The sequence below is a fragment of the Netta rufina genome (assembly GCF_964035555.1).
Source record: "Netta rufina genome assembly, chromosome: 9".
In the NCBI taxonomy this organism is placed as follows: domain Eukaryota; kingdom Metazoa; phylum Chordata; class Aves; order Anseriformes; family Anatidae; genus Netta; species Netta rufina.
Window position 1 is genome coordinate 10,128,701 of NC_140132.1, and position 27,473 is coordinate 10,156,173.

The 27,473-nt window shown below is 39.1% G+C and overlaps 1 protein-coding gene across 10 annotated transcripts in view; it reads right to left on the reverse strand.

Annotated features, from left to right (window-relative positions):
- GIGYF2 (GRB10 interacting GYF protein 2) overlaps positions 1-27,473 on the reverse strand; it is a 78,543-nt gene that overhangs the window by 47,619 nt on the left and 3,451 nt on the right. For all 10 annotated transcript variants that reach the window (XM_084292078.1, XM_084292075.1, XM_084292077.1 and 7 more), the window contains 4 exons: positions 18,500-18,578; positions 15,614-15,743; positions 13,244-13,339; positions 6,736-6,844 (listed from right to left, as the gene is read on the reverse strand). In XM_084292078.1, coding sequence (XP_084148204.1) covers positions 6,736-6,844; positions 13,244-13,339; positions 15,614-15,743; positions 18,500-18,540 — 376 coding nt within the window. In that variant the 5' untranslated portion in view covers positions 18,541-18,578. The remainder of the gene's footprint in view (positions 1-6,735; positions 6,845-13,243; positions 13,340-15,613; positions 15,744-18,499; positions 18,579-27,473) is intronic.

A 27,473-nucleotide genomic window follows, 5' to 3' on the forward strand; every position in this document is an offset into this window, starting at 1 on the left:
GGTAGGTTGCCCTTTCCTGGTATCCCTGTGAACTGATCTTGCAGTCTTAAGCCCCAATAAAATCTGAGATAGAAGGGAAAAAAGAATAGACTCGAGAACAAGTCTTATACAAAAACTCTTATCAAGAAGCACAAGATCAGACTGAACAGGAAAACAATTCTGTAATAAATGCTATGCAGAAAAACACAGAACATGTACTTACCCAACAGAAACAAGGATGCATTGGTCACAAAACATCCACACACGTGTACTTTACAAACACAAAAATCAGACAGCTTAACAGCAGCATCCAGTATAAGGGTGCTATGTGGCAGATGTACTACTACTATCAAGGCTAACAAGGGAGAAGGAAGCTTCACCAGGAGCAGCAGGAAGAAAAGAAGAATCACAGGATGGGTATAGCAAGACAACACGAAGAACCCCAATAGCTACAGAATAAATATTTGCATCCTCACTTTCTGAAGAAGTGATTCTCTGTAGGTGGCTATCAAGTATCAAGCCTCAAGACAGAAAGTTACAGAGGTATCTTCAAGTGTAAAGCATCTTGAAGCACATCTTCAGTGTTTGGTTTAAAAAAAAGAAAAGAGAAAACAACACCCCCATACCCCCAGAGCTTCAAGGTAACTTCCAGCATGGGTTACATTACTGGCTGTGGTAAAGTTTCCAAATCTACAGAAGATTACAGGCACTGCTCTACAGACTGCTACAGCAGAAGAAGTGAGAGTTTTTGATTGTTTGTTTTTCAAGTCAGCTAACTTACCATTTCAGGGATCCAATGGAAAGAAAAAGTGAAACAAATCAATCAGCTAGTTGTCAGGATAATTTCTTGCCTACATATACATGCAACCCCTACACAGCCTAGTCCAAAAGCCTAAAAAGCACCTGACAAAAAGAATTCTCGTCTGTAAAACTATCACAAACCTCAATCCTTTCACGCTTCCAGGCTTAAAGAAAGCAAACACCTCTAAGGATGACTGACGAACCAGGCCCACAATCTGGAGTAGTAAGACAAGACAGAATGATCAAATGAAGCAGGAAATAAACACCCTGAGAACAGATTTCAGTCTCTGTAGTCTTCTGAAGAAAGTAATGGTAACAAACTGCTTAATCTGAAATCTGAAGACTCCAGGATACAAGAAATTTAAGGCTTTTTTTTTTAGATGACACTAAAAATATTTTTTAATGGAAACCATTAAGGCAGCTGCAACAAATGTCACTACTACTCTATAGAAAACCTCTTGCAAAAAGTTTCCTGCCAGATAGCAAGAGAAAAAAATAGATGCTCAGATATGGGGAAGCCAAATAAAATTTGTCTAATATTCTTCCTTGTGCTTCAGAAAGGGTGTTTTAAACATCCTCTTTGAACAGAACTATTAGGTTTCCTAACACCAGAAAAGCAGTTCAGTGGTGGAGCAATTCATCACAGAGATGTGTACTTCTTTGCCAATGGGTCTTAGGGGTGCTTCAAGTTCACAAACCCAGATGAAGAGTGGATGAAACTTATGAAAGAAATATCTTGATGTTAACTAAACACAAAGACTACATCTGGCTCAGGAAATGCACTGAGCTGCATATGTCTGGAAAGTGAGCACTTCTGTAATATTTCACCTTTGTATTTTTATGCAACCATAATCTTTTGTCAAGTCACCTGCTTTTGGATGTTACAAGAGACAATTATTGAGTAAAATGAAGCCCTATCTGACTGAGCATTTCTGTTCTGTGTAAACTCAGGTGGATGCAGAGGAGCCAACTGAGCACTCAAGAAAAGAGAATAAATTAGCATCAGACCAGTGCCTGTACTATAAACAAATACCTTCACTAGGGGTTTTCTGATACTACAAGGTTGACAATAAAGATGAGTGCAAAGACACGATATAACACCAAGAGATGCACAGTGTTTATTCAGTTAAGGCATGATGGGTCCCCTAATATCCTGTGACTCTCCACAGATAAAAAGCTAAAGGAGTTTTAAGCATCTCTCGGAATAGCACCTTTGTCTAGTTTCCTCACTACAGGAAAGCTCTCTTCCTCCTTCCCACATAAAATAATGAAGTGAAAACAGCTCACAGGAGAAAGACACAGGCAATCCGAGCCAAAACAGAATTAAGACAGATTCAGCTCATCTCTTTGAGGTAGCGGAAGTTTTAAGTTGCATGCTTTCCCTACAAAAGCAGATGTCCTTTTCTGTTCTCACAGTGAAGGACAGCAACATTTGTAGTGCTCCCCTTACATCTGAATGCACGCCGATTACTAATATTGGACACAAAACTAGCAGGCAGAAGGCTAGCAAACGAAGGCAAATGACTTGAATAGGGGAAAGAAAAGCATCAGAGTTGTTTTAACTGCAGGACAGCTGATGTCAGCTTTGCAGGTACGTGAAAAAACAGCCTGCTTACCCCTCTCCACCCACCTCTCTATGACAAGGTTCACCAGTATTTCAGCTGGGCTCAAGCAACCACCCAAACAGTTGGAATTAAAAGAAAACTTTGGAAAAAAATCCAAACAAAACCATATGATCACAGCAACTCACTTTAAGTCTGTCTATGGACCAGTGGTACAGATACCATGCACTACTGGGCAGTACCTACTGAAGCCACTTCTGTCCTGGCCGTGTTGCCACCCACCGCCACCGCTCTCTTGCGGGGACACTGCCCAGGTGTTCAGCCAGGCACACGTGTACCTACAAGCAGGAGCCAACTAGACCGCTGCACGAGAGCCACGCTGCACTGAAACAGATTCTGCCAGGCTACAGGAGACAGGTAGCTGTGTTGGTGAAGTCGGTTGCTCAGCAAGTAGATTAAGCAGATGACCAGAAAGCACACACTGGGACATGTAATACTGATACCAGAACAAAAAATATAAAGCCAGCAGTGAGGATGAAACCACACATAAGCACACTGTTTGCCACACTGTGCCTTTTCTGTTTGTGGATAATAAATCTAGAACCACGTGCTAATTTTAAATAGCATGCCACTTACTTCCAAGAAGTTGTCTGGATTACAGGGAGCAGACTTTTTGAATGTACATGTTGAACAGGAAGTATTGAATAAACTCGATAAACATCAATAAATCCTTCCAATAAGAGAGCTGAATAAAGCAGTTGTGTCATTTTGACTTCAGTAATTCCTTTAAAACCTCAGCATGAGGACCTCAGTCCACTGGATATTGGGATCATAATAGCCAGAAATAGATAACCCAAAAAACAGACAGGTCTTAATTCAAGGAAGACATAAAAGACAAAAACAAAAGGGCAAGAAGCAGTACAGTCATTTTAACTGTCATTATAAAAAAGCAATGCAACAAGTAAGTTTTTAAAATCATTGGACAACTGGAGTTCAGCATCTACTACCAGAGTTATACAGGAAGAGCAAGATAGTTGTTGATCAATTGTAGCTGTTGAGGTATAAGTGAGAAGTTTCCACTTCGGCACCATATGCATGCTTTTGAAGAAAACAGCAAGGACAGATTATAAAGGGGAAATGAGAGGGACAGAGCTCTAACGGGAAGCAAAGCAGCCTTCGTAATGGTCTTAACCAAAAAGTAGATCAGCTGCAAAACAAGGTGGCTGTAAGCTTGCAGCCCATTCCTGGGACTACTTAAATCCCTTCTCATCTGAGGCTCTTATTCACGAATGCTGACATTCCAGTCCCACCAGCACAAAGCATGGGCTTAACTGCACACCACAGGGAGCTCCCAGGCAAACAAGTCAATTAGGAACAAGGTCACGTGCGAGTGCTTGGCTTTCTTCGGAGAATACAGCTTCAGAACCGAATCAAGAGCTTGGGATTTATGTCTGAACACAGGACACGCAGTATTACCAATGGCAGTTCGAAACTGCAGATGGTTTCAACAGTAACACCGAGCTGTAATTCAGTGTATGGTCAGTAATATTAAACAAAAATCACACTGCCTGCCACATGGTAATCATCTTCACACCAGCTACATGCAACCACTGTCATGAAAACAGGGGATGACTACAGAGAAGGTATTTACAGAGTGGTATGTTGCAGCATTAAATGGCAGCAAGTAAAGTCACACTTAGGAGTTCTAACAAGAACCTCTGATAGAAGTTTGTTTGTTTGTTTGTTTTTCCCTTTTCACCCATCTTTGTAACAGACTCCCACTCCCAAACACTGACAACTCTGTGATTTGTGCCTCAGTGAGAGAACTTAACAATTCTAGTTGTACGTGCTAGTTCCTCCCTCAAGTTACGGTTGCGCAAGTCATTTCAAGACAGTAAGCTTGTTTTGGTAAAGCTGAAGAGGAAATTCCGTCAGCAACAGCTTTGTTGCATACGATGATGCAAAGTGTATTAAAAGTACCAGATAACCTTTAGAATCCAGGCAATTTTGTATGGCAATAAAGAAAAATGTTTTCCAACTCTTAAGTGAGGCAATTCATTCTGTGAACAAGCTCTGAAAAAATATCCATGTCCTTTTCATTGTAGCTTGACAAAACAAATGCATTTAAAGCTTGCTGTTTGCAAGCCACCTGTTACTTTCACAAGGTACTCATTATTAGGCCTAGGCTGAGTATTTCAGAAGTACCTGTTACGAAGTCCTCAAATAGAATAACATTGTGTGAAATTGTTAAGAATGTAAAATTCTGTCTCAGCAGAAACCCTGATATGTTCACTGAGATGGAGAAATTTGGGAATACTCACCATGCCTAAATCCCAAAGCTAATTGCTTATGGGAAGAGTGAACAAAAAGTTGCAGTGAGGATCAAGGGAAGAGGGAAAGCTCCTTAATTTATTTCAAATTGTATCAAGAATGGAAAATGAATGAGGTAAAGTGGAGAAGCACGTCCTCTACAGCTCAGCAGAAGATAAGAATGACAGAGTAGACTAACTAGCACAGCATGTAAAGAATCGTAAAATGAAGAAAAAGATGAAGTGAGGATGAAAACAAAACTGAGAAAAATTCTGCAGAGTTCTTGAGATAATATTTCTTAACATATCTTAAATAAGTATGAAAGCATCCATATTTATGCAGTAGAAGCTTTCAAACAGCCTTAGCGATATTGCATAAATTTTATAACAATATTGCATAAATTTTAAGTTTCGTCCGCAAAAGTGTAATGAATCAAACTATCGCCAGACAAAATACCCTCCACACAGACATTTAAGTAATGCAACTTCTGGATTAGGAGCCATATCCTGCCACCTTTAACCCTGTGACCTCACTGAAACTAGTAACAGCAATTAAAAAACCCACTGCTCACTGTGTAAGGATAACATTCACAGTTAATGGTAAAGACATGAAAGAAAAAAGAAATTTGGAAAAATAAAAAAAGGGAGTTAGGCAACATAGTGTTTTAATAATCTTGGAACTAGAAAGCACACTAGTGGTCAGATGATCTCAAATCACCAAATTTTAAACAGCGTTCACTTCACTTGCAGAATTAAGCTTTAAAGCATTTAGAGAAAAATAGCTAAATAAGTATTCCTAGGGAGAGCTAACCATGGATAGTAACAATGAGTAACAATGCAATTTGCACATTCAGGGCACACAGCAAAAAAAAAAAAACAAGCTTTCAAACATAGAACAGAAATAACAAAATACACACATAATAACAAAGCACAGATAAGAGTTTACTCCCACATCTACTTATGCACACATCCCCCCTCTTTTTTTTTTTTTTTTTTAAGAAAGCCCATAGCATTTGGACAAAGATGGTGATAAATAAGGAAGGCAAAGCCATAGGGCATCAAGAGACAGCTTCATTGAAGCTTAGATGTATATGCCTTGGCTGAGAAACAGCCATGAGAGGGGACACAACCTACAAGATATAAACCAAGAAGGAAGCATGATTAAGCTGTGAGAACAGAAATGAGAGAACAAATCAAGTCAAAGCAAAATTTCGGTCAAGCATTTAGATTATGTATGAAAGACGTCTGAAGATGTTACTGAGAACATCACCAGTTAGGGACCTTAAAAATTAAGTTAGAAAGGACCACAGAAGAAATCTTACTGAAGTACCCATAAGGACAGGGGTTACATGACTGATCACTCCTGTTATTTTCAAGCTAGTAGCTTCTAGTATTCTAGATGTAACCAGTCACATTCATACGCAAAAAAACAGAACAGTGTTCGCAGCAGAACACACATTGAAAGGGAACTGCCAAGATAAATTCTGGGTTTAACATTTTGTTTTCAATCTAGCGATACTGCTTTATTGCTTGAAGACATTTTCTCAATTCATTTGCAAACATTTGAAGGCATCCAGGCTTAGACACTGACTATAGTCATGCACTAAGACAAATTTCTGCCAAACAAATTAAATTAGGTCTTTCCATTACCTTTTCTTTTATTCTTGGCATGTTAACAGACAAAAGTTACTATTCAGAACACTGAACAGCACCTACTTCAATCTTAATGTTTTAACTAGATTTATAGATTGTCTCCTTCCCCTACAAATTTGGGTTTTATATCTTTATTAAAGTCATTTCTAACCATTCTGAACCAATTTCCTATTCCTTCTCAAAACTACCTTTCCTTTTGCTTTCCACACCCAATTTGATGAAGACACATAACAGGTACCACTCATTAAGGTGGTGTGCAGAACCATCACTCAGTATATTCATTGAATCCCTTCCAGTATGATGATGTTAAAGTCTTAAGGGAAAAAAATGGGCATGAGAAACTGGCTATTATTAAGCTTCATCTAACATCTTTGAGAAGCTTTAACCTGGATCACCTACATACATTGCAGCACGCTCCACTAACAGCTCACCTCGACCTCTAGAGGAACTTCGACCTCGAGGAGCCCCTACCACCGTTCCTCCTCCACGTCCCGTCAATCGCAGGACAGCGGCACTGTTTACAGACATCGAGAAATTTCTCTGCCAAGAAGAAGAAAGAGCCAAGGTGAGATTCTATTACAAAAGAAAACTTACCATTACACAAATTTAGCTCAATACCAGCTCTGCTTTCCTTACATTTATTACACACACTACAACTAACTAATATTGAAAAGGATTCCTTGGAGCCATTAGCAGCAGTAGCAGCCCGTAAAAGAATCTTCACCAATATTAGTTCTTCCCAGTTACTTACCTGAAATTTCCATGATCTAACGGTAGCAAGTGAACATCTACTGCTTTACTGGATAATTAGGCTCATTAGAACATCAGTAGCTTTATACACTGCCATTCAGATGCAAAGAGTGACTGATACTTGCCTATACTTCACAGCATTAGTAACAATTCTAAATTCCCCTCTTAAGCAGAAGAGTAACATGCACAGAGCAACAGACTTGAATAAAATTGTATTTACTGCTTCTATTTTCTTTTTGTAGAAATAAGTCCTTTTTTTCCCCCCTTTCTAAATGTATCACAAAAGTAACTTGTTTTGCGGAGAACTCAATGTCTAGGCTTCCGAAACTTAAGTGATGCTTATTTTAGTAAAACAATGAACACAAGTGAAATTCAACTTTGTGTAAGTAATAGCCAAAGAAAAAGCCCTTTCAACAAAGAATGGATAATTTTAACCAAATCTGACCCCATTCTCTGAGCACAAGTAGTTGGAAAACAGCCAGAAAGCACGCTCAAGAAACATTTACAAGCAAATCTGAATTCACACACTCTAAACACTAGCTGTAAGTAACATACAAAGGATCCCAAACAGTTTTCTGTGGCTCCTTGACATAACTCAGAAGAGGCAAATTGCTTACATTAACTCATCTTAATTATTATGACTTTGAAGATCTTCAAAGAATAACGAGACAAGCAGTTAGATTCTATTTAAAATCTAAATAGGTAACATCAAAGCCAACAGGAACCTGAAGGAATTTTAACCTATTTCAGAAACAGGTCTAACTGCTTGGTATGTTCTTTCTACAGAGTAAATCTTCCTTCAAGAGTTGGTAGCTAAGTAGATTTGAGAAAAACCAACTATGCATAGCAAAACAGCAGGGTCAGTCTCCAGTTAGTAAAAGTCAAGTCAGATTTATTGTCTCTTAAAATTTAAAGCAATCATTCCAACATTAAGTCAAAATGAAGCATCTCAATTTGCCTCTACACAAAGCACCACCTTTCCTGCTGCAGATGCTTCTTTTTTTGTGGAGCAATTGAATTTGGAAAAAAGAAATCTACTGTTGGTTTGTTGTTCCCATGTGTTTGTTTTTTAAAGCCCTGACCACTCATGAACTATTTTGTAGCACAGATTAAGTTACTAAAAGCAACACATGCCAGCTGTGGGCTTCCATGAGGAGACACCATCCCTCAAAACACATTGAGCAGCTAAACAAAATTCTTGACCTTAAAGTAAAGAGAGCTAGAGAGGAGACACCATTCAGAAAAGTCCTTTGTTTACAAGAGCTGGTAAGCTGAGTAGCTGATAATGAAGACAGGAAAACAAGATACCATCATTTCTCTTGATTTAAAAAACACACAGATCAGAGGACTGCTTCAACTGCCATTTGTACACATAGTCATTTCTTCAAAAATGAAGAATTGAAATTTTCTTTTAACATCATTTAAAAATCATTACTTACGATCACGACTAAGCACTGTTTCTATAAGTAATGATCTAATTTTCTTCTCCATTCATCTCTAATTATCTTGTAATTTTTTTGACATGAAAATCTGGATGCCAATACAAACACAGATCAACTTGGATGTTTAAGATGAGCAATTTTCTGGCTTTCACTCAGACCTAGATGAGTTTTGACAGCTGATCCAGCTATAACTGTATTGTGGAAGTTTCTACTCATCTAAAGCATACACCACACCTACAGTTTACATCTGGTATTTTACTACAGATAGAACTGTAAGCTATTGATCAGATTCATTGTTTTGCATAAGAGTTTCCTTAGTTTTTCCAATGCCTTATTTTACCAATAAAACAAGATTTTAAATTCACTTTTTTTCTCTGCCTAAACTCTGAGCAAGTTCTCCCCAACCCTCTACATGTGGCTTGCTGTGGTGAAAATGCAATATTCATAAAGTCCCTGACAATATTTGACATAGCAGTATTACAGTAAGTAACATAAAACATAGCCAAAAAAGAAAACCCTTCTGCTGATGAGTATATTACACAGAGAGCATCCATCCCTGACACTGCACACCAAAGGGCAAAGTTGCCCCCAAACATAGGCTCAATTCATTTTTTACTAGTAAATGGAGGATGTTCCAAGAAACAGATATAAGGAACAGAATCCATTTACAGAAAAACAAACCTCCATGATGTTTAGCAAGCACTTGAAACTCCCTTACTCCACAAGCAAATTCTCAGACTAAGACAACTGAATTCCTTCCTAATATAAACAGGAATATGAAAGAAAAAAAAAAAAAAAGGACCATACGCTGCATATTGCCAATGATCAGTGATGGAAACCTCAGAAACCTCTGTAAAAGCAACCTGCAAAAACCTTCACAAGACAGGTTCCTTGGAAACAGACTCCAGGCAAACCTATCATCTCATACACTACAACTCAGTATAATGTGAATCAGCTGGACTGTTAGCTCACCATCCTCATCACCAGGTGTAGCGGGTTTACGTGGCAAGGTTTTGGTAGCAGGGGCCCATAGGGCTTCTGTGAGAAGAATCTAGAAGCTGCCCTATGTTAGATAAGGGCCCTGCCACTGGCCAGAGCCACACCAATAAGCAATGTTGTTTGTGCCTCTGTGAGAGCAGATTTAAGACAGGGGAAAAAACACTGCCAGAACAGCAGCTGGGAGAGAAAGGAGTGAGAAACAGCCTTGCAGGAGCCAAGGTCAGTGAAGAAGGAGGGGGAGAGGTGCCCCAGGCATCAGAGCAGAAGTCCCCTGCAGCCTGTGGAGAGGCCCCTGGTGGAGCAGGCTGTCCCCTTGCAGCCCATGGAGCACCATAATGCAGCAGGGCTCCACGCTGCAGCCCATGGAGGAGCCCAAGGTGGAGCAGGTGGCCCTGCACTGACGGAGGCTGCGGCCTGTGGAAGACCCCTGCCGGAGCAGATTCTGGGCTGGAGCCGCAGCCCGTGGAGAGGGGTCCATGCAGGAGCAGGGGGTATGGGGGGAGCTGCTGCCTGTGGGGGACCCAGGCTGGAGCAGTGTGCTCCTGAGGGATGGACCCTGTGGGACGGACCCATACTGGAACAGTTCTCAAGGAGCTGCTGCCTGTGGGAAGCCCATGCCGGATCAGTTTGGGAAGGACCCCATGTGGAGCAGGGGCAGAAAATGACAGAGAAGGAGCAGCGGAGACAATGTGCTACAGACTGACCACAGCCCCCATTCCCCCATATCGCTCAGGGGGAAGAGGTAGAAGAGGGCAGATGGGGGAAAGGCATTTCTTGTTTCTTTCAGTTCTCACTTCTCTAGTTTGTTACTAATAGGCAATAAATCTTACTATCTCCCTACTCCAAGTCTGTTTTGCCCATTACAATAATTGTTGAGTGATCTCCCTGTCCTTATCTCAACCCTTGAGCCCCTTGCATTGTATTTTCTCCCCTTTTCCCTTTGAGAAGGGGGAGCGAGAGAGCAGCCATGGTGGAACTCAGCCACCCACCCGAGTAAAACCACCACACCAGGGAAGTTGCTTCCCACAGAAGAGATAAAAAAAAAAAACAAAAAACAGCAATTCTGTCCAAAGTGTATCTTGATAATGTAATGAGGGATATTTTGGTCACAAGTACTGACTTCTCTTAAATTTCACAGGCCTGAACAAATTTAAGGTTAAATTCATATAGTTTTTATGATCTATCATCGAAGTCTAGATAGCACAAGTACCATCTCAAGCTGATTTAAACAAGTTCTTTCTGGACATACTACACACACACACACAACTAAAACACCGCTGGGAGCACAATTCTCGGTCTCCAAGTGAGAATTGTTCTGAATCCAAGGCTAGAGTTATTCTGAAAGGTTCTACTAAGCATAGCTATACTGAAGTATTTGTGTTCTGATCACTGTCCTCCATGAGACTCCAAAACCTCTGTTCCTCAAGTTTTGATATGACAGTATTAGCTTCAGTACTCATGGAATAAGAACAAAGGTGTTTTAAGCTCTCCTTTACCAGCCTTAGCTGAAAGAGCCTTCCTGTGCCACAACTAGTGCCAAAGCCATTCATATTCACCTCAAGATTGATTAAACATCTTCTATACATCCTTGATGATGAACATTACATCACATGGTACACACACCAGGAATTTCTGATAGCTTAAATAATGTTGTTTGCCTGGCAACTCAAATCACTAATGAAAGGGAAAAAAGATCCAGATTCACTTAAGAAAAAACAAGATTGTTCCCATCTTCAGGGTCCTCAGAAAGCATTAAAAAGACTGTCTTAAAAAAGGAATATGGACCTCTTCTTTCAGAAGACTACTTCTGTGGAGACTACAGAGTACTGTTAAGCCCAGCATGAAGACTGATGTATAATTAAAGTGAATACAAGCAGTAGGAAACAGCAACACTGTACACCAACTCGTCACAAGCTTTCAAGGCTCATGAAACATGGGGAACTGCAGCAGAGCTCCACCTAAAGGGGGCTTACAAGAAAGCTGGAGAAGGACTACAAATGCAGTGCAGTGATAGGACAAGGGGTAATTCATGGCTTTAAATTAAAAGGGTAGATTTCAATAAAACAGTTCTTCCTAATAGCTAATTGTGAGGGTTCTAAGGCCCTCAAACAGGTTGCCCAGAGTTGTGGATGCCCTACTCCCGGAAGCACTTGAGGCCAGGCTGCATGGGGCCTGGGCAACCTGGGCTGGTGGGAGGTGTCCCTGTCCATGGCAGGGGGTTGGAACTAGGTGGTCTTTAGGGTCCCTTCCAACCCAAACCATTCCATGACATGATTCTAAGATCTTACCCCTGAAGCTCAGAAGCACCTGTCACCTCCATCTGTACCCAAGAGGCTACTCAGCACACTTTCAATAGCATAGCCTTACACTTGATTATCCCTCTTGAATACTATCTTGACAACGACCAGAAGTCAACATCCCCTTTGACCATAAGAGGCTTGTAGTTCACTAAAGGACTCCACTATGCATCAGCAAAAAAAATGTCCTAAGTTATTTAACACAAAGGTTCAATATTTTGGTGTGCTACTACTCTGTATGTGGATGACTATTTCCTGGGCTCACTACTACAATTTCCTCTGTTCCCACTGGAGAATGGGAGATGGACTAAGATTTCCCTTAGAAGCATATCTTCAATCTCAGCTGCCTTTTAAGACTACAATTGTGTATTCACAAGAACTTAAACATGGCTGCTGATTAAAAGCTGAACTATTAGCACCCTATGTCAGAGGACAATATACTAAAAAGAAAGTAACTATAAACCAACTCTGAAGAAGGAATTCCAGAAGAGGTAAAGAGGATATGCCAGAACACCAAGTCACAAAGATGATGAAAAACTCAGGAATAACAGAGCAGCATAGGACAAAGGAATAAGGATGCTCTGAAATCTAAAGAAACTAATACCATCATTCCCCAACTCCCTGCTAAAAATCAAATTCAAATTGCACAAGTCAGTAAAAAGCACCTAGATTTCTGCTATTAGAAAACCAAAACAATGAGAATCCATAGAATTTTGAAGTAAGAAAACTAAACTGTAAGAAATGACAAACCAGAAAGCAACAATCATAATTTCTGAAAGCCATACTGAAGGAATCAATTCAGAGTCAAAAATCAGAGGCATTTCGACAGGGAAGGGTAGACAGTTTTCCTTGCGAGGAATTGGCTTGAAAGTAAGGGCTTTCAAACTACTTAGACCAGCCGTCCTTGAAACAGTCTTGTCATGGACTACCTGTTCTCACTCTTGTTCACCAACTAATTACACCTACAGAAACCAAACAAGATGCTCACATACGTAAGTTCACATTTCTTAAGAAGGTGCTTAACATGCAAAAACTTCAACTCTTTCCCCTAAGACCAAAAACTAAGTTTCAGAATTAAAATACTTCCCAGAAAGTGGCTCCAAATTTGTAGAGAAAGTTTCACTTACCAAAATGCTGTGTACTTTAAAAAAATAATAATTCTCAAAAGATGATCCTAGATGTAATGAGTCGTTCTGACATCTACAGAACACTCTATGAAAAATATTTGTTCACATTTAAGGTAATTGAGTATGACTATAATTTAGATGCTATGCCAACACAGACTGCTTTCAGAAACCTTTTCCCTGACTGAAGTCTACCGATCTCAAATCTGAGGTTAAAACTAATTTTATGGTTTTTCAACAGAGGCATACTCATCATTTTGCTTTTACACTAATGACAATCTACATACTAAAAAAACAACAACAGTATCTCTCTGTAAGGATACAAACCTGTTCTTCTTCTGTAAAAGGTACAAGTGCCAGTGGTGGCAGGGGCTCCTCTTGTAAAATAGGCAGAAACTCCTTATCCAGAAGGTCTGAAGGTATCTATATGAAAATTAAATAATAGGCAGTTACTTGAAATACCGCGATACTTTCATTTCAGGGATGATGCCACATACAGTATAAAAATTCTTGCATATATCAATGTCAACTCTGTCTACCCAGTACAGCAGTACTTTTAGTAACATAATTGGTGTAGGTGTAACTTCATTAGAAAATTACTTCCCCGTTAAAAAAAATGTACAGACAAAATAACAAAGCACCAACCACCTACCAACTGAAATATCTACAGCACCAAGATCATATACAACAGAATTTCAAATTGTACACCAATTCAATTTAAATCTGAACCAAGTGAAATTTTATCTGTTTAACAAAGAAAAGAGTTGCTTTACTAAGTGCAGTATACATTTATATCCAGACTTTCATTTCAGTAGATTAACAGAACTACCATATATACCACAGAGGTTGTATTTGATTGAAAGACAGTATTCCTGATTTAACCAACAAGGAGAATGAAAAAACAGTAAAAAGAAACTACAGATATAGATTTATTAAGCAAAGAACATTGATTATTATTTAAATTAAAATAAATTTGAACCTTAATTCTTTTGATGGCAGGTCCATGAACAGTTGTGAGCTTAAGCACGTGGACAAAAAGCTACAATCAGTGCCAAGTGAACTCTAGATATGCCAACAGAGAACTCTGTTTCAAGAACACCTAGTTCACAATACTGGAGTAGTCATTATGGACCTAGAACAAATTTAGTTGAAGCAAAGCAACCCAGTGTTTTGGGATTTTTTCTTCCCCATTTGGGTATATGCTAGCAAAAGTCTGCTTTCAATCATGTTTTCTTTTAATCAGAGATGCAACTTCTCCTAATATTCAGCCAGCACCAAATGCTGATGACAATGAAAAGAATTAGGGTTCAAGACACAGCTTAGGCTTAAAAACAGTGAATCTAGTAGTTGACTACAAACTTCATCAGGAATCCTTTCAGTCTCAATAACTAGAACCACTCAACTCCATAGAAACATATCGAAAGACATCCAAATTGTCTGTTAGAAAAGCATGCCGTACTCTAATAATAACGCAATAACGCCCTTCTGGCACACATGCATGTGGAAGAAATAATCTTTTGGACTATTGATGACCATTGGTGAGCTTCCAGTAAAAGAACACTGATTCAGAACAACTTCATAATACGCTAACTGTAGAGGTCTGAGTATCATCTGATAGCATATACACTGCATGAAACAATGACATTTGACAAGCTGACTTATTCAAGCATTAACATTAGTGTTTAAATCACAACTTCTCAAAGTACAGCAAGATAATTCTGTATGTAAAAACACAGCTTTAAGCAGTAACACACTTACCAGCTTCTGAAAAATCTTTGACATTCAATGCCCTTGAATCTGTGTATAAGCAGAGCAGGGCCCCCAGCACTGTATGAGAATGTCAGCACATTCATGGTAGGGGAAGAGCATGGAGGTGTGCATGCACATCTACATGCAAAGCCAAAGACGCAAATTGAAACAACTTCTTGCCATCCCTCCCTGACTTGAGGATAAGGCTCTTGGAGAGATTCAGACTTCCAAGTCACTATGTGCCTGCTGCAACAATAAACCAATCTCTGTCACCATCTACATAACAAACCAATGTTTACAAATGTGGCATGTATGACTCATTTACCTGAAATGCCCTCTGAAATATGACTTCTGTATCATGGAGAACCTCATTTGTAATTACACCAGATGCAAGTTCTTGACTTTTTATGTTATTTTAAATTACATGTGCTAGGCTGTATTTGTGACTTGAGTCCCAGAGAAGAGAATGGACTGAGGACGGCTGACTGGGCTGGTTACCTGCTAAACCAAACTGCTTTAAGTGAGGGTAAGTGGGGACTCTGGCCACTTTTTTTTAGGCAATTTGCTAGTATGATTTATTGCCCAAATTTCATGTTGAATCAGATAACTATTTTAACTATGTTAAATGAAAACCTACTGAAACAAGCCAATCTGAGTAGCTGCAAAGAGACTTTAACCCTCAGCCACCTGTGGCAGCACATCTGAATAAGACTTTTTCCTCAGGGTATACAAGAATTTGCCACTCTGAAGTGGCAAAAAGAATTAAACATAATGAATGCAGTAAGAGAGGATCAAACGAGCACATGCCCACAAAAAAATCAGACCTCTTCAGTTCTTTGCCAAGGGATACACAATTTCTGTGTCCATAATCACAAAATACACATAACTATCCCTAATCACAAGTCTGTGCACATACACACACCAGGCCTTCTTCCTCTTCCTGCTTACCTTATTATCCTTTAGAAAAAGTGCCAACATTTCTTCTCTCCCATAGCGATAGTCTGCTAGTTTGTACTTTGGCAGAGCCGGAGACAGAGGAGGGGATGTCACACTCCCACCACTAGACAAAGCTCGCAGCCTAAAATAAAGCAGAAAAAGCAGTGAAAATTGAATTGAGAAGAATGCATCCTCAGCTCCATTATACTCTCTGCACATTCAGAGATTTGGACAGAAAATAAATCCAATCCTGAAAGCAGAACAAAAAACATTTACTAATCTAGCTTCAAAACACAAACTTACTGCTTCAACAAGAAGAAATACAGTCCCTCATTTTTCCTGCAGCCAAAAGAGAGAAAATATTCCCAAACTCTTCTTCAAAAAATTCAGTTAATCCCCTGGAGAACTCCTCTATACTGACTGTGTAGTGAGCTAGCTACACCCCTGAACCCCTTAACTATTTCCACTATGTGCATAAAAATCAGTTTTATGATGCATCTTCCATAGATAAATATCGACAACAGCTTTTTTTGACTCCTAGTTCACAACAATAATTCTTACCACACTAAGGAAAGCGCAGGAAACAATCTATTTTAAGGAAAAAATTCAGATATTTAGTAAAGTTTAATACACAGTAAAAGACAGCAAATTTCACAGTGGAGTTCATTCCTCTGTCATTGCAGTTACTACTACTCCAAATTCCTTTTGCAGTAAGTAAAATTAATAGCATTTCTCACTGTTTCTCTCATAGTTGCATGTTTCAGTATAAAAGCTGTAGTTAACATAGCTACACTTCCCCTCTAAGACATTTTAAGCAATAAGCTAACTTAGGACCAAATTCAGTATTTATCTGTCATCATATGTCACATAGGCAAGCTACTCAACCACTTGCAGGTAGTATCTTGCAGTTATGTCATTGATCCCACTCAGATTTGTTTCGTTCTATACAATCATTTATTCAGCTAGCCAGCCACCTTCTGTTTTCAAATCTGAACAATGTTCTACAAAAGGATGCAAGTCAAGAAAAAAGAACTAGGTCATTTTTCTATGCTATCCTTTCACATGCATTTTAAACAAGTAAAACAATGGAAACGACTTCAAACAATTTCAAAGTTCTTGGAAGGAAAGCTATCTAAAATATTGATTCAAAAGCCACCTTTTACCTAATTACTGAAGCATGCTTTCTGGGGGTTGTTTTTGTTTTGTTTTTGTCCTTTCAACTGCACAGAAAGGAAATCTACAAGTCTAACTAGTATATGGTTTTTTGTTTGGTGCCACCCAGTGGCAGTTCCTTTACACATCACTTCCAAATCAAAAATGCCTGAAGAGACATTATTCAGAGGATTAGATGGATCAATGTAACGTTCAACTCCAATCCAGATTAAGCGTGACCTAGAGCTTCACTATTAAGAAGTGATACAGCAGCATACATGACACACCTGAGTATACCTCAGCCCAAAAGAATTACAAATCTTACAGGAGTCATGGAATAAAATTGTAAAAAGCAAGAAGCACAATAAAGTATAACGTACTTTAATAAATAAACTGCTTTTCAAATTAAATGGAGACTGAAGTCCTTCAGTATAACACACCAATCAAATCACTGTTAAGAAGGGTTTTTTTCTTTAAAAAAAGTTATCCCCCCTTTTTTTAATATAACTTTGGCTTCCTTCCATCAGTGAATCCAATCATGTTTGTTACACTGAAGAGCACTTCAGCATAAGCTATCTGCCTAGTGGGTATATTTATAGATAGTGATAAAGTCATTCTTTAACCTTCTTTCAATCCAAGACAATAGACTGAGCTCTATTGTCATTGTTTTCTGAGCCACAAATCATGTATTTTTAATACCCCACTTTTTTTTGTGAATTATCTATCAATATGTCAGCGAAGTGAATATGTTGTTCCAGTAATAGCCTTACCATGTGCTACACAGCAGTTATACTTCCTATAACCACTCCACACATTTATACACCTAAGGATCCCATTACTCTTCAGAAACCACACCAGCTAAAATTCTTGTTTGCAATCTCAGTCATTAGCAATTTAAAAATGTAACAAGCACTGGAAACTTATCACACCTGTGCAGTTACTCTTAAGCAGAAGCCAGGACATGTCAGACAAGCTGAAAACTTTCTACATCAGTATCTCTATACAATGCCATGGATTCCCTTACTGCAGCTTTTCAATATAAAAAGGGGGCTTATAAAAGCAAAAACTTTTTTGTTCAGTCCAATAATGACAGGACAAGGAGGAATGGTTTTAAACGGAAAGAGGGGAGATTTAGATTAGAGGTTAGGAGGAAATTCTTGGCTCAGAGTGTGGTGAGGCACTGGAACAGATTGCCCAAAGAAGTTGTAGATGCCCTATCCCTCGAGGCATTCAAGATCAGGTTAAACGAAGCCCTGGGCAACTGGGCAACCTGATCTAGAGGTTGGAACTAGGTGATCTGTGAAGTCCCTTCCAACCCAAGCCATTTTATGAAAAAAGTTTGCTTACATACAGCATTCAAACTACCGATGACAGTGTACAAATTTCCCTATTAGTATGAATCACATGGGAAGACCAAACAACAAGAAAGCTATCTTCCTCACTTTGTATTCCTCTGAGATCATGAAAATGATTCCTCTGCCAGTACTTGGTAGCAACGTGAATGGAATGCACAACCATAACAAACTCATTTCATACACAAAACAAATTTTACAAATGAAGGCTAACTTTATAATATCGCTTTCAGCAACAGGTCAGGGACTGTGGTGAAGCAGTAAGGAACAAAGGCATTATATCCCATTCAGTCTTATAATCTACCCAGTCCTACCAAAGGACTGAAGTCCGTAACAGTCTTCAAGAAATTTAGATAACGTTCTTGAGTCACATAAAACAGTAAAAAAAACTCACCATTCAGGCCCAAAGTTAAGTGTCTGAGTTTCTGCTGCCATTGTTTCTTGTTCTACTCCTCTTTCTTAAAAGTGTGAACCTGAAAAATAAAAATATTTAGTATGAGAACAAGATGAATACAGTCCTCCATAAATACTCCAATGTGCCCTGCCCATAGCAGGTGGGTTGTAATTAGATGATCTTTAAAGTTTTACCAACCCAAAGCATTCTACGATACTGAATTTCTTTCCAATAAAAACATGCCTGGTCATGCAAAAAAAAAAAAAAAAAAAAAAAGGAAAATCACTATGGTTTTTTTTTTTTTTTTTAAATAAGAAATCCATTCCAGCTAACACAAATTAATTTACAAGTATGGGAGCAACTGCATCAAGATCTCTTGGTTCAAATTCCTCTTAGCAGCTCAAACAGGTCACTGGATCAGTGGGGTCCAAGGAAACAATTTGTACAAGCAGCCTCTTGTCAAATCAGTGATTATCACAAGACAACCAAACATGGAGAATTTGATGCATAATCCTCTCTGTGAGAGCAGTAATGCTTAATTAACAGAATTGCAGCTTCCTGACAATAATAAGAGGATTAAGAACAACACTAGAATTACAGCAAGAAAGATTGGCCAGTTGACTGTCAGAGCATTCAATAAGTTTCCAGTGTTCATTCTTGAAAAATAAGCCTCCTAAAGATCGAGTATAGCCAATGCAGTGACATCCTCCAAAATCTGCAAGCAGATGATAATATTTTTACTTTCTTAGATTTATTTAGCTTTATTAAGCAAAATATGCACAACTTCAGACATCAGATACTCTCACTCCTATTAGATAGGTTCCTAAAGCACCTAAGTGAAGGTCAGCTCAAGTTCCTATATACCAGGAGTATATGGACAACAGCAGACAAAGCCATACTGGATGGGAAGGTACAAGACCAAAGCTACGTGGTTTTCTCTTTGAGAAGCAAGTCCAGCCACATTGTTGTGAAGCAGTGGCTTTTGCAGTAAGAAAACAGCTCCTCTTTCCTTCCAGCAACAGCAAAATACAAATGCAAAGAGGAAGTCTTTGTTTTTAATATCAAACTCACTGTTGCTGAAGCCAGTACCTCCCTCTCAAAAAAAAAAAAAAAAAAAAAAAAAAAAAAAAAAAAAAGGATTTGAAGCATTACCTACAGAAACTGGTTGATTAGACTTCAAGAGCCATAAAGACAGATGGCAGGGAGGGAGCTTTGCTCTATGAGAATTCTGTTCCTTAATAGACCTAAGGACTAAATAAGGAGCTTGGTAAGTTCGTCTGTACTTTGCATGAAAATGTGATGGAAAAAGGCAGATAAAGGCAGAAAGGGCATTTGTTTCTGAAGAAGAGAAAGACAGAACTGAAGTAAGTAGTTTTCTAATGTATGTACTGCTGAAGTTACTGTACTAAAAGAACGCCTAAAAATTAACAGCCTGAAATTTAAAAAGTCTAAAAAATCCTCAAATTGCTTGGGCAGACCTCACCAGATCTTTTGGGTACAGACATTACAAATAATTGCAAAAATATTACAGACATTACAAAAAAATACATGAGCTAAATGTTTGTTTGGTAGGTTTAAGCTGCAAGAAGTTTTGCAATTATTTATGCTTGTAATAATTTGCAAAAAATACAAATGCATGATACTTCTACGTAACAAAATGGGATCATCACTGCTTCATGCATCAGAAGGTAATACAGATTAGAATCAAAGTAAGCAGCTAGTCTCAGAGGCCTAATTTGAGATTATTTTCATCCGCCTTTTTTGTTTTAAAGCAGCCAAAACTCATTAAGACACTGAAGACAAATGCATTCATCAGTTCCCCAAATCAAACTTGAAAGGTGAAGTCAGGTGACTAAAGAAGATGCACAACAGGCACCCGTGAAAACATTGTGGGGCAGTTCAAGAATACCATCACGCACACATTGGAAGAGAGAAGCCCCTGACAACCGCCTGTAGTGCACTGCTGCGTTGGGTGGACATCTGTCCCATCGCATCCTGCGGTGCCTGTAATCCTTCTGCTGGGGAGGGTGGAGGAAAAGAGCTTCAAGACCAACCCATGTGGATCACCAGAGAAGCTGAAATCCTTAGCTCCTAACACTGAAGTTAGTGCAGCATCAGTAGTACAAGAAAGGCTAGCACTGAATGTTAAACTGCAATGAAAACACAGCTGAAAAGCATCAGATAAAAAGATAATGAACTAAAAAATGGTTAAGAGCAGTTTGCTGGTTATGGACCCCATGGGCCCTACCCCTCTTCAGCCTTCTTCAAACCTGAAGTTTCTTTCTCTATTAGACTCCTCAAAGACTGCTAGTCTCATTCCACTGTGCTGCAGAATAGTTTCCCTTGTCCTTTTGACCACCACAGCTTCAGTTTGGGAACCAAAGCATGGTGGCTTCACTGTCTTCCCTCTATCACGTTCAGGTATGTTACCTTCTCTCTTGAAGTTATGCCTGTAAGAATCTTGAATTGAAAGCAAGACATCTGTAAGTGGATGAAATTGTAGCTGAACAAGAAAAAAATAACAATAAAAACACTCAGATGTGTAGAAGATTTGAGGTTTAACAGGTGAATTTACTCTAATAGGCAGTATTACCCAGAGATAAGACATGCATGGAAGAGAAATTACAGGCAAAGCAGCACTCTTGAGAAGGAAGCACTCTGGAAACAGATACTGATTTGGGAAGAGGGGGCCAAGATGACACTCAAGAAAGCTGAGATGCCAAGAAGAGCACACTGAGCCATGTCAAAGCAGACAAGATAGGGAAAACAAAAACTCTGTGCTGCTGCTATCGACTGGTTCACAAAGTGGCAGTCAAAAGCTGTGAGCATAAAAGGCAAAGTGGAGAGGAGCCTCTGACAGGGACTGCAGAGCACCCGCAGTCAGCAGGTTAAGGAGAAGCTGTCCTAACTGGAAAGGCAAGTTGGGATGGACCACGCGATGCTCACACAGAGGAAAGAGTCAGGGTGGAGCAAGAAAAAAGGTGAGGGACTAAGAAACGCAGGACCTGATCATTTTCAGCTATTTTGACCAAGGATCAGGTCTTTGTCTAGTTAATTCCTTAGGATCTAAATTTCCATGTAATAATTAAAATGTTAATTTGGGTCTTTTTAAAAACATCTACTCTGTCTCCTTACTCATCAAGGATGACAAATTACAAAATATGCACACATAGCTATTATACTTCCTCCTTGCTATAATTTGATGAGGTTTAGCCCCTTTTTGAACTGCAACAGTTTTGTAAATTAAGATATTTTCCAAATTAATGGCTACTGATTGAGGAATCCCCACAACCACAGTTTTTAGATGGACAAAGAACATACAGGGAGAGTTTTAAGTCTGAACAAGAAATTGAGGCCACATTTGGATGAAATCCAGTTAGTATCACTGGCTGGGCAAGAATACTACCTGAGGATTTCCCACCACTGCTCCGAAGAACAACTTTTTGGTCAAGATTTTCTTCAAATCGGGTCGGTCCTTGATCAAGATGCCAGTGCAACCCTACCAACAGCTGCAGCTTTCCACATCAGTGGAAAGAAACATCATAAACTGGAATTCCTTCCTAAATTGGAATCAAGACCACGTTTTCCTGGGGCAGTACTGCAGCCACAGACTGGCTACCAGCACACAGGACTGCAAAAAGAAATCACCAACCCTGGACTGGCCAGAGGAAAAAACACTGGTTCTACCTTGTCAGCAGCGTAGTGCTCTGGAAGTCAGAAGTCCATCCACTGAGCACACACAATATGTAATCCAATAATGTTAAGCCTTTAAGTGGCTTTCCCTTGCAATTAACAGGTGGTAATATAGGTAGAGAAGTTTTTATCAGCAACACTAATTTCATCGGTTTGCTTTAGGTACAATATTTTAGTAAGCTTGTGTTTTTATTATTATTATTCAAGCTTTCTACTTAGGATCTGACAAATCTATTGAAGCTTACACAAGTATTTGCTTCAAACATGTTCGAACTTGACTCTATCAGATAGATTTGTGTTAAAACGCGTAAGAAAATATGTCAGTTCGAAAATCTAAGGGCAGTTTTACAACTATTCTGGCACATTTTGGCCGTGAGCTCTATTTTGTTAAAACATGTAGCTATTTAACAGCTATCTGGGCAAAAGGCTGCTTTTCAGAAATGTTGAAATATTTGAACTACCATGTTCTCCAGACTTTGCACAACCTCTGGATTTTACACAGAACAGTCACTTTAAGGCTCATCCTTACTTGTGGGTGCCTGAGTTAAGATTTTTGGGAAATGCTAAATTCCTACAGCTCCATTTCAGAATTTGGCCACTTTGTACTACACGGCAACCAATCTCATCAGGATGTATTGCTGCCTGCAATGGAGATGCACAGCCTTAACATCCCAAGTTTGAGGCTATGCAACAACTGCATATAGGTCTACCCATCTCATCTCTCCTACAGTTAAAATAATTAGATTTAGGCTGTCATTGCAATTTATAGCATTGGGGCTGCTGCTTGCTCAGTCTTTTTTTTAATTACTGTTATTAACTTTGCAGACCTAAACTTTGGCAAAGCATATACAACTAGCATCCTTCATGCACCCAGCCATTTTATTCTGACATCACCAGCCGTTTGATCTAAGATGTTTAAGTGTCCTTTCCTTCCTTTTCAAGGTAGCTCTGCTGCTACTGTAGGTTTGAAATAGTTTCTTTAACTAAGAAATTCACTAAGAATATTTGAGACCCAAAGAAAGTCTAATGCAAGCAGATTTAAGAGCAAGGAATTGGGTTTGCCTTAAACATGAAACAGGAGTTTAACAGTAGCGCTCCACTACACAACAGCAGCATTACAACAGGACAATAAAACTTCACATTTGCAATCAGCTAAAGAAAGCATCCACCAGGCACTACTACAGCTAACTAATTTCAGGGCCATTAACTGTTGAAAAAAAAAAAAAAAAACAAACAAAACGTTAGCTGAGCATTAATGCTGATTTTCTGTAATTCTTGATAAATCAAAGAAAATCCAGAACCATATGCAAGCGAGCTTTTAAAGTTTCAGCACAGTGGTAAACAGGATGACTCAGGTAGCTACGCTATCAGTCTGTTAGATATTAATCATAAGCTAAAGCAGACAACACTGATTAAAGGACACTGACAGAATTAAGGCCAACCAGCATGGATTTACGGAAGGTACTCAATCAGAATATACTTTAAGAGTACATTTCACTGCTCGAGTAGCTGAAATAAATTTTAACATCTGCAGGACATCTCAATTAAGCACAATGCTAAAAAGGACAAAGTCATCCAGAACTGCCTGATAAGTCTCAAATCACCATAATCTTTTTTTTTTTTTTAATAAAGTCTTTCAACCTTCTCTTTTAAAGAATCTACAAAAACCAATCTCAGTACAGAAAATATTCTCAAAATACAGAGAGAGTACAAATGTAAGTAGCTATCCTAGACTGCCATGGAATTTGTAACAATAGCTCACATTACTTCTAAATCCCAGGGATGATGAGAATGGGTATGGTAATGGAAATGACACATCATCAATAAAACCATCATGAATTATTCAATTACTTGGTCCAGTATAGCAGGTTGCACTTAATAGGGCCAAGCATCCAATCAAAAGACTCACGAGCAGAAAATATAGGTGATGTACAACAGATGCAAGACTACTTTGGAAAAACAGAGTCCTTAAGCAACCTGAGATTTATGACAGTGATCAACTGAAAAGGAACATATGATACAACATGGACTAGAAAAGCTAACACAAAACACTGAATAAAGAAATAAGGAAATGCAGAGCAAAGAAGAATACTGCTTTCAGTTCTATTTTCAATAAGGCCAGAAGGCTGATAAACCAGGTGTTCAGAAACTGATAGAACATGACAGATATGCCTTACAGTGAAAAAAAGACAAAAAAATCATCTAAGCTCTATTTATTGAGCTTAAAGAGCAATTTAAGAAATATCTTGCTCAGTCTATGAATGATCATGCAGGTAAGAAAGGCTGAAGACCCAGGATTATCCAGAGAATGGACTGAAGCAAGAAACTCAGAGATAACTAACAGAGTAAGCTGTTTCCAGGTCAACACCAGATGATTTTCTAAAAGGTATGTTCTAGTTTAAGCAGGAAATTAATCAAAAAATCCATTACTCTTATTACACGAGATGCCAGACAAGTCATAGTAGTCCCTTCTGACTTACTGAGTCTTTATCCTCATAAAGGGAGTGAATTTTTCAAGCCCTATCTACCCACATGCCAAGAAGTTCTCCCTAAAGGAATAATGTCTGAGCCATCCATTTCTCCAGAAACTATACCTCTATTACAGTTGCATTTTCAGATCTCTTTTAAAGTTATGTCTTTACTGTCTCAAATCAGTGCAAAAATCTCTCAGCAATTTCTGGTCAAATACTGCTTGCAACATTCTCAAAAGGCAGGACCAAACTGACCAGCTTCTGCTCACTTCTACATTCACCTAAAACTTCAAGGAACGCTGCAGCTTGCAACGTGCTTCACCACAGTCAGAAATGACCAACGCAACAAGTAGGAACTAAGGCTATTTTGGGATAGGATGACAAGAGATTACAGAGACCTGCACACCTAACAAAATCCAAGAAAAATAAAGCAACAATTAAATACCGCATTGCCAGATGGTTTCTGCCTTTCCTACCTATTGTGAACTTGGTGGTTACAGGAAGGGTAGAGAGTTATCCACTTCTTGCTTCACCTGAACACGAGCAAACATGAAAGCTTTTCCCGGTGTGTCAGCCAAAAAGCAGTGTGACCTCCACCTTTATTACAAGACCTCAGCCAGAGGCAGACAGCAGCGATTAAGCTCCAAGCAGAGTCAGAGGACCACACCCTTGGCCCTGCCACTGGCTGGAACACAAACCACTTCTCCTTCCAAATCCTGGCCCAAAGCTCTGCCAGCACTGTTTCCTAGCCGAAAATCACTTTCACATTTGTCTCTACCTTGTACATAGAAAATCTGCTGCTAGGTAAATATTTAGCTCGTGTTATTCCACGGAGTGTTACAGGTCAGGATGCTGAGTTTGTCTACCTGCTTCTGGTCAAGTGCTTCACCGCCAGTAGCAAGGCTACAGGAATGCAACCAAGAAGTCAGTGCAGCATTTCTCTCCTGCTTGTCACACGCATTACACAGCCCACGTGTGTACCTGAAATGGCAGAGCACAGTTTCAGACTACATCCACTGAATTAGCCTGGGCTGTTGTGGTTTTCTGGTTTTGCTTTCATTACCATTTCTACAAGCAGTTTCTTTGGGCTTTGTAGAAATCTTCCCTCCCTGCCTGCCCCCTTAAGGTTTCCTATGCATGCAGTTCTGAGATGTCCTGTACTCCAGAAAAAATAATATTCATTAGTCAGAAAGTGTCAAATAAAGAGTCTCAGCAAAGAGAATTAGTATGTGTATCAGACTGCATGTGTTCATCAACCAGGAAATTAGAAATTACCTTGTTACTACATATGAATTACTTGAGTTTTTAATAGCTATCACTTTTTTTTCCTATTTATGTTATTATTACTAAAGGCATTCACTTGCTTTGATCTAAGAACTATATCTTTGTAAGCTAACCTGTGATGCTATCCTGATCCTGTGCCTTAGGATAACATAAGTAGAGAAAATGACATATTCAGATGATTCAGCATTAACTATGACTAGTAAAGTTTCCACTGGTTTTAAGGGTAGTTAAACCAGTTCTCTAATTTATTAAATCACATTATTAGTTGTTCATACTTCCAAGCCTTACCAGGTGCTATTTCCATGATCAGCCTCTCTCATTTCTATCGCACACGTTATCCAGCCTAATGCTTGACACCAGCCCTGCTGTGAGCAGGCAGCCACCACAGGCTGGTCTCTTCCAACCTCTGCTGTCCTCTGATCCTGCCACACACGGCTCACAAATCCCGGTTTGTAAATCCATTACTTATCAGTCACATCAACTCCTTGACACATCTATCCATTCGTCACCACAAAACTTCACCCAAAGTGATCTGTATATGAAGTTTTCCTTCTGTTCCTTCCTATCTGAACTGACACACCGCCATATCCAGACCACAGATCTGCTTTTACCCAATCTGATCTACACGTGTGGAATTACAGTCTGTGAATCTCCTTGTCACACAAACCAGCATCTTTAACATAAAATATTATCAACAGAATATAATGCATTCTAATTTATCGTCAGTGACGGGGGGGGGGAAGTATTTCTGTACTGAATGAACATGATTAAATACGTGGGAAGAGGACATAAACTTCACAAAGTACAACGCATCACACTTACTTTCACTACTGTAACAGCTGTTTAACACGCAAAAGTGTTTTTCCAACCAGTTTGTTTTCCTGACATATTACATGTTAAGTTCACTTATCTGTTCATAATGACTGTTTATAAAGTTAAATATACAATAGACACTGATGAGGGCATCAAATAATCATTCTACCTTATTTGCCTAGATCCTTGAAAACATACAGCCAACAAGAGAAAAAATTATAATGCACCGCTTCAGTAATTAGCTGAAGGAATTAAAGACTAGAAAGCAATCCGAAAGGTACTGTCAACACGACGATATTTTGAGACAAATTTTCTAAATGACCATCAAAATTACTCATTGACCTACATAATGACTCCATTACTTCTACAGAGCTCCTAGAATCCTTTCTGCTTTTCTCCAAAATCCCCTGAGGTCTAGATATCCAGCTTCTACATATTACAGGCTTTAAGGATTGTAGTAATAGCTCACTCCTGAAAACAGACACTGACTTCACACTTGCCCAAAGCCTCAGATGCATCAAAACAATTCTACACATTCTTTCCATACAAAAAAAAAAAAAAAAATCTAGCAAGAGGGCACTGTATTTTTCAATGGGAGTCGAGTTTCTTGCAGACCTCAAGCCACTGCTGCAGTGTTAATACCTTCAAGGACTGTTTAACCACTTTCAGAAAGAATGGACTGACAGCTAGCTCTGTAAGAAGAACTGGGCACA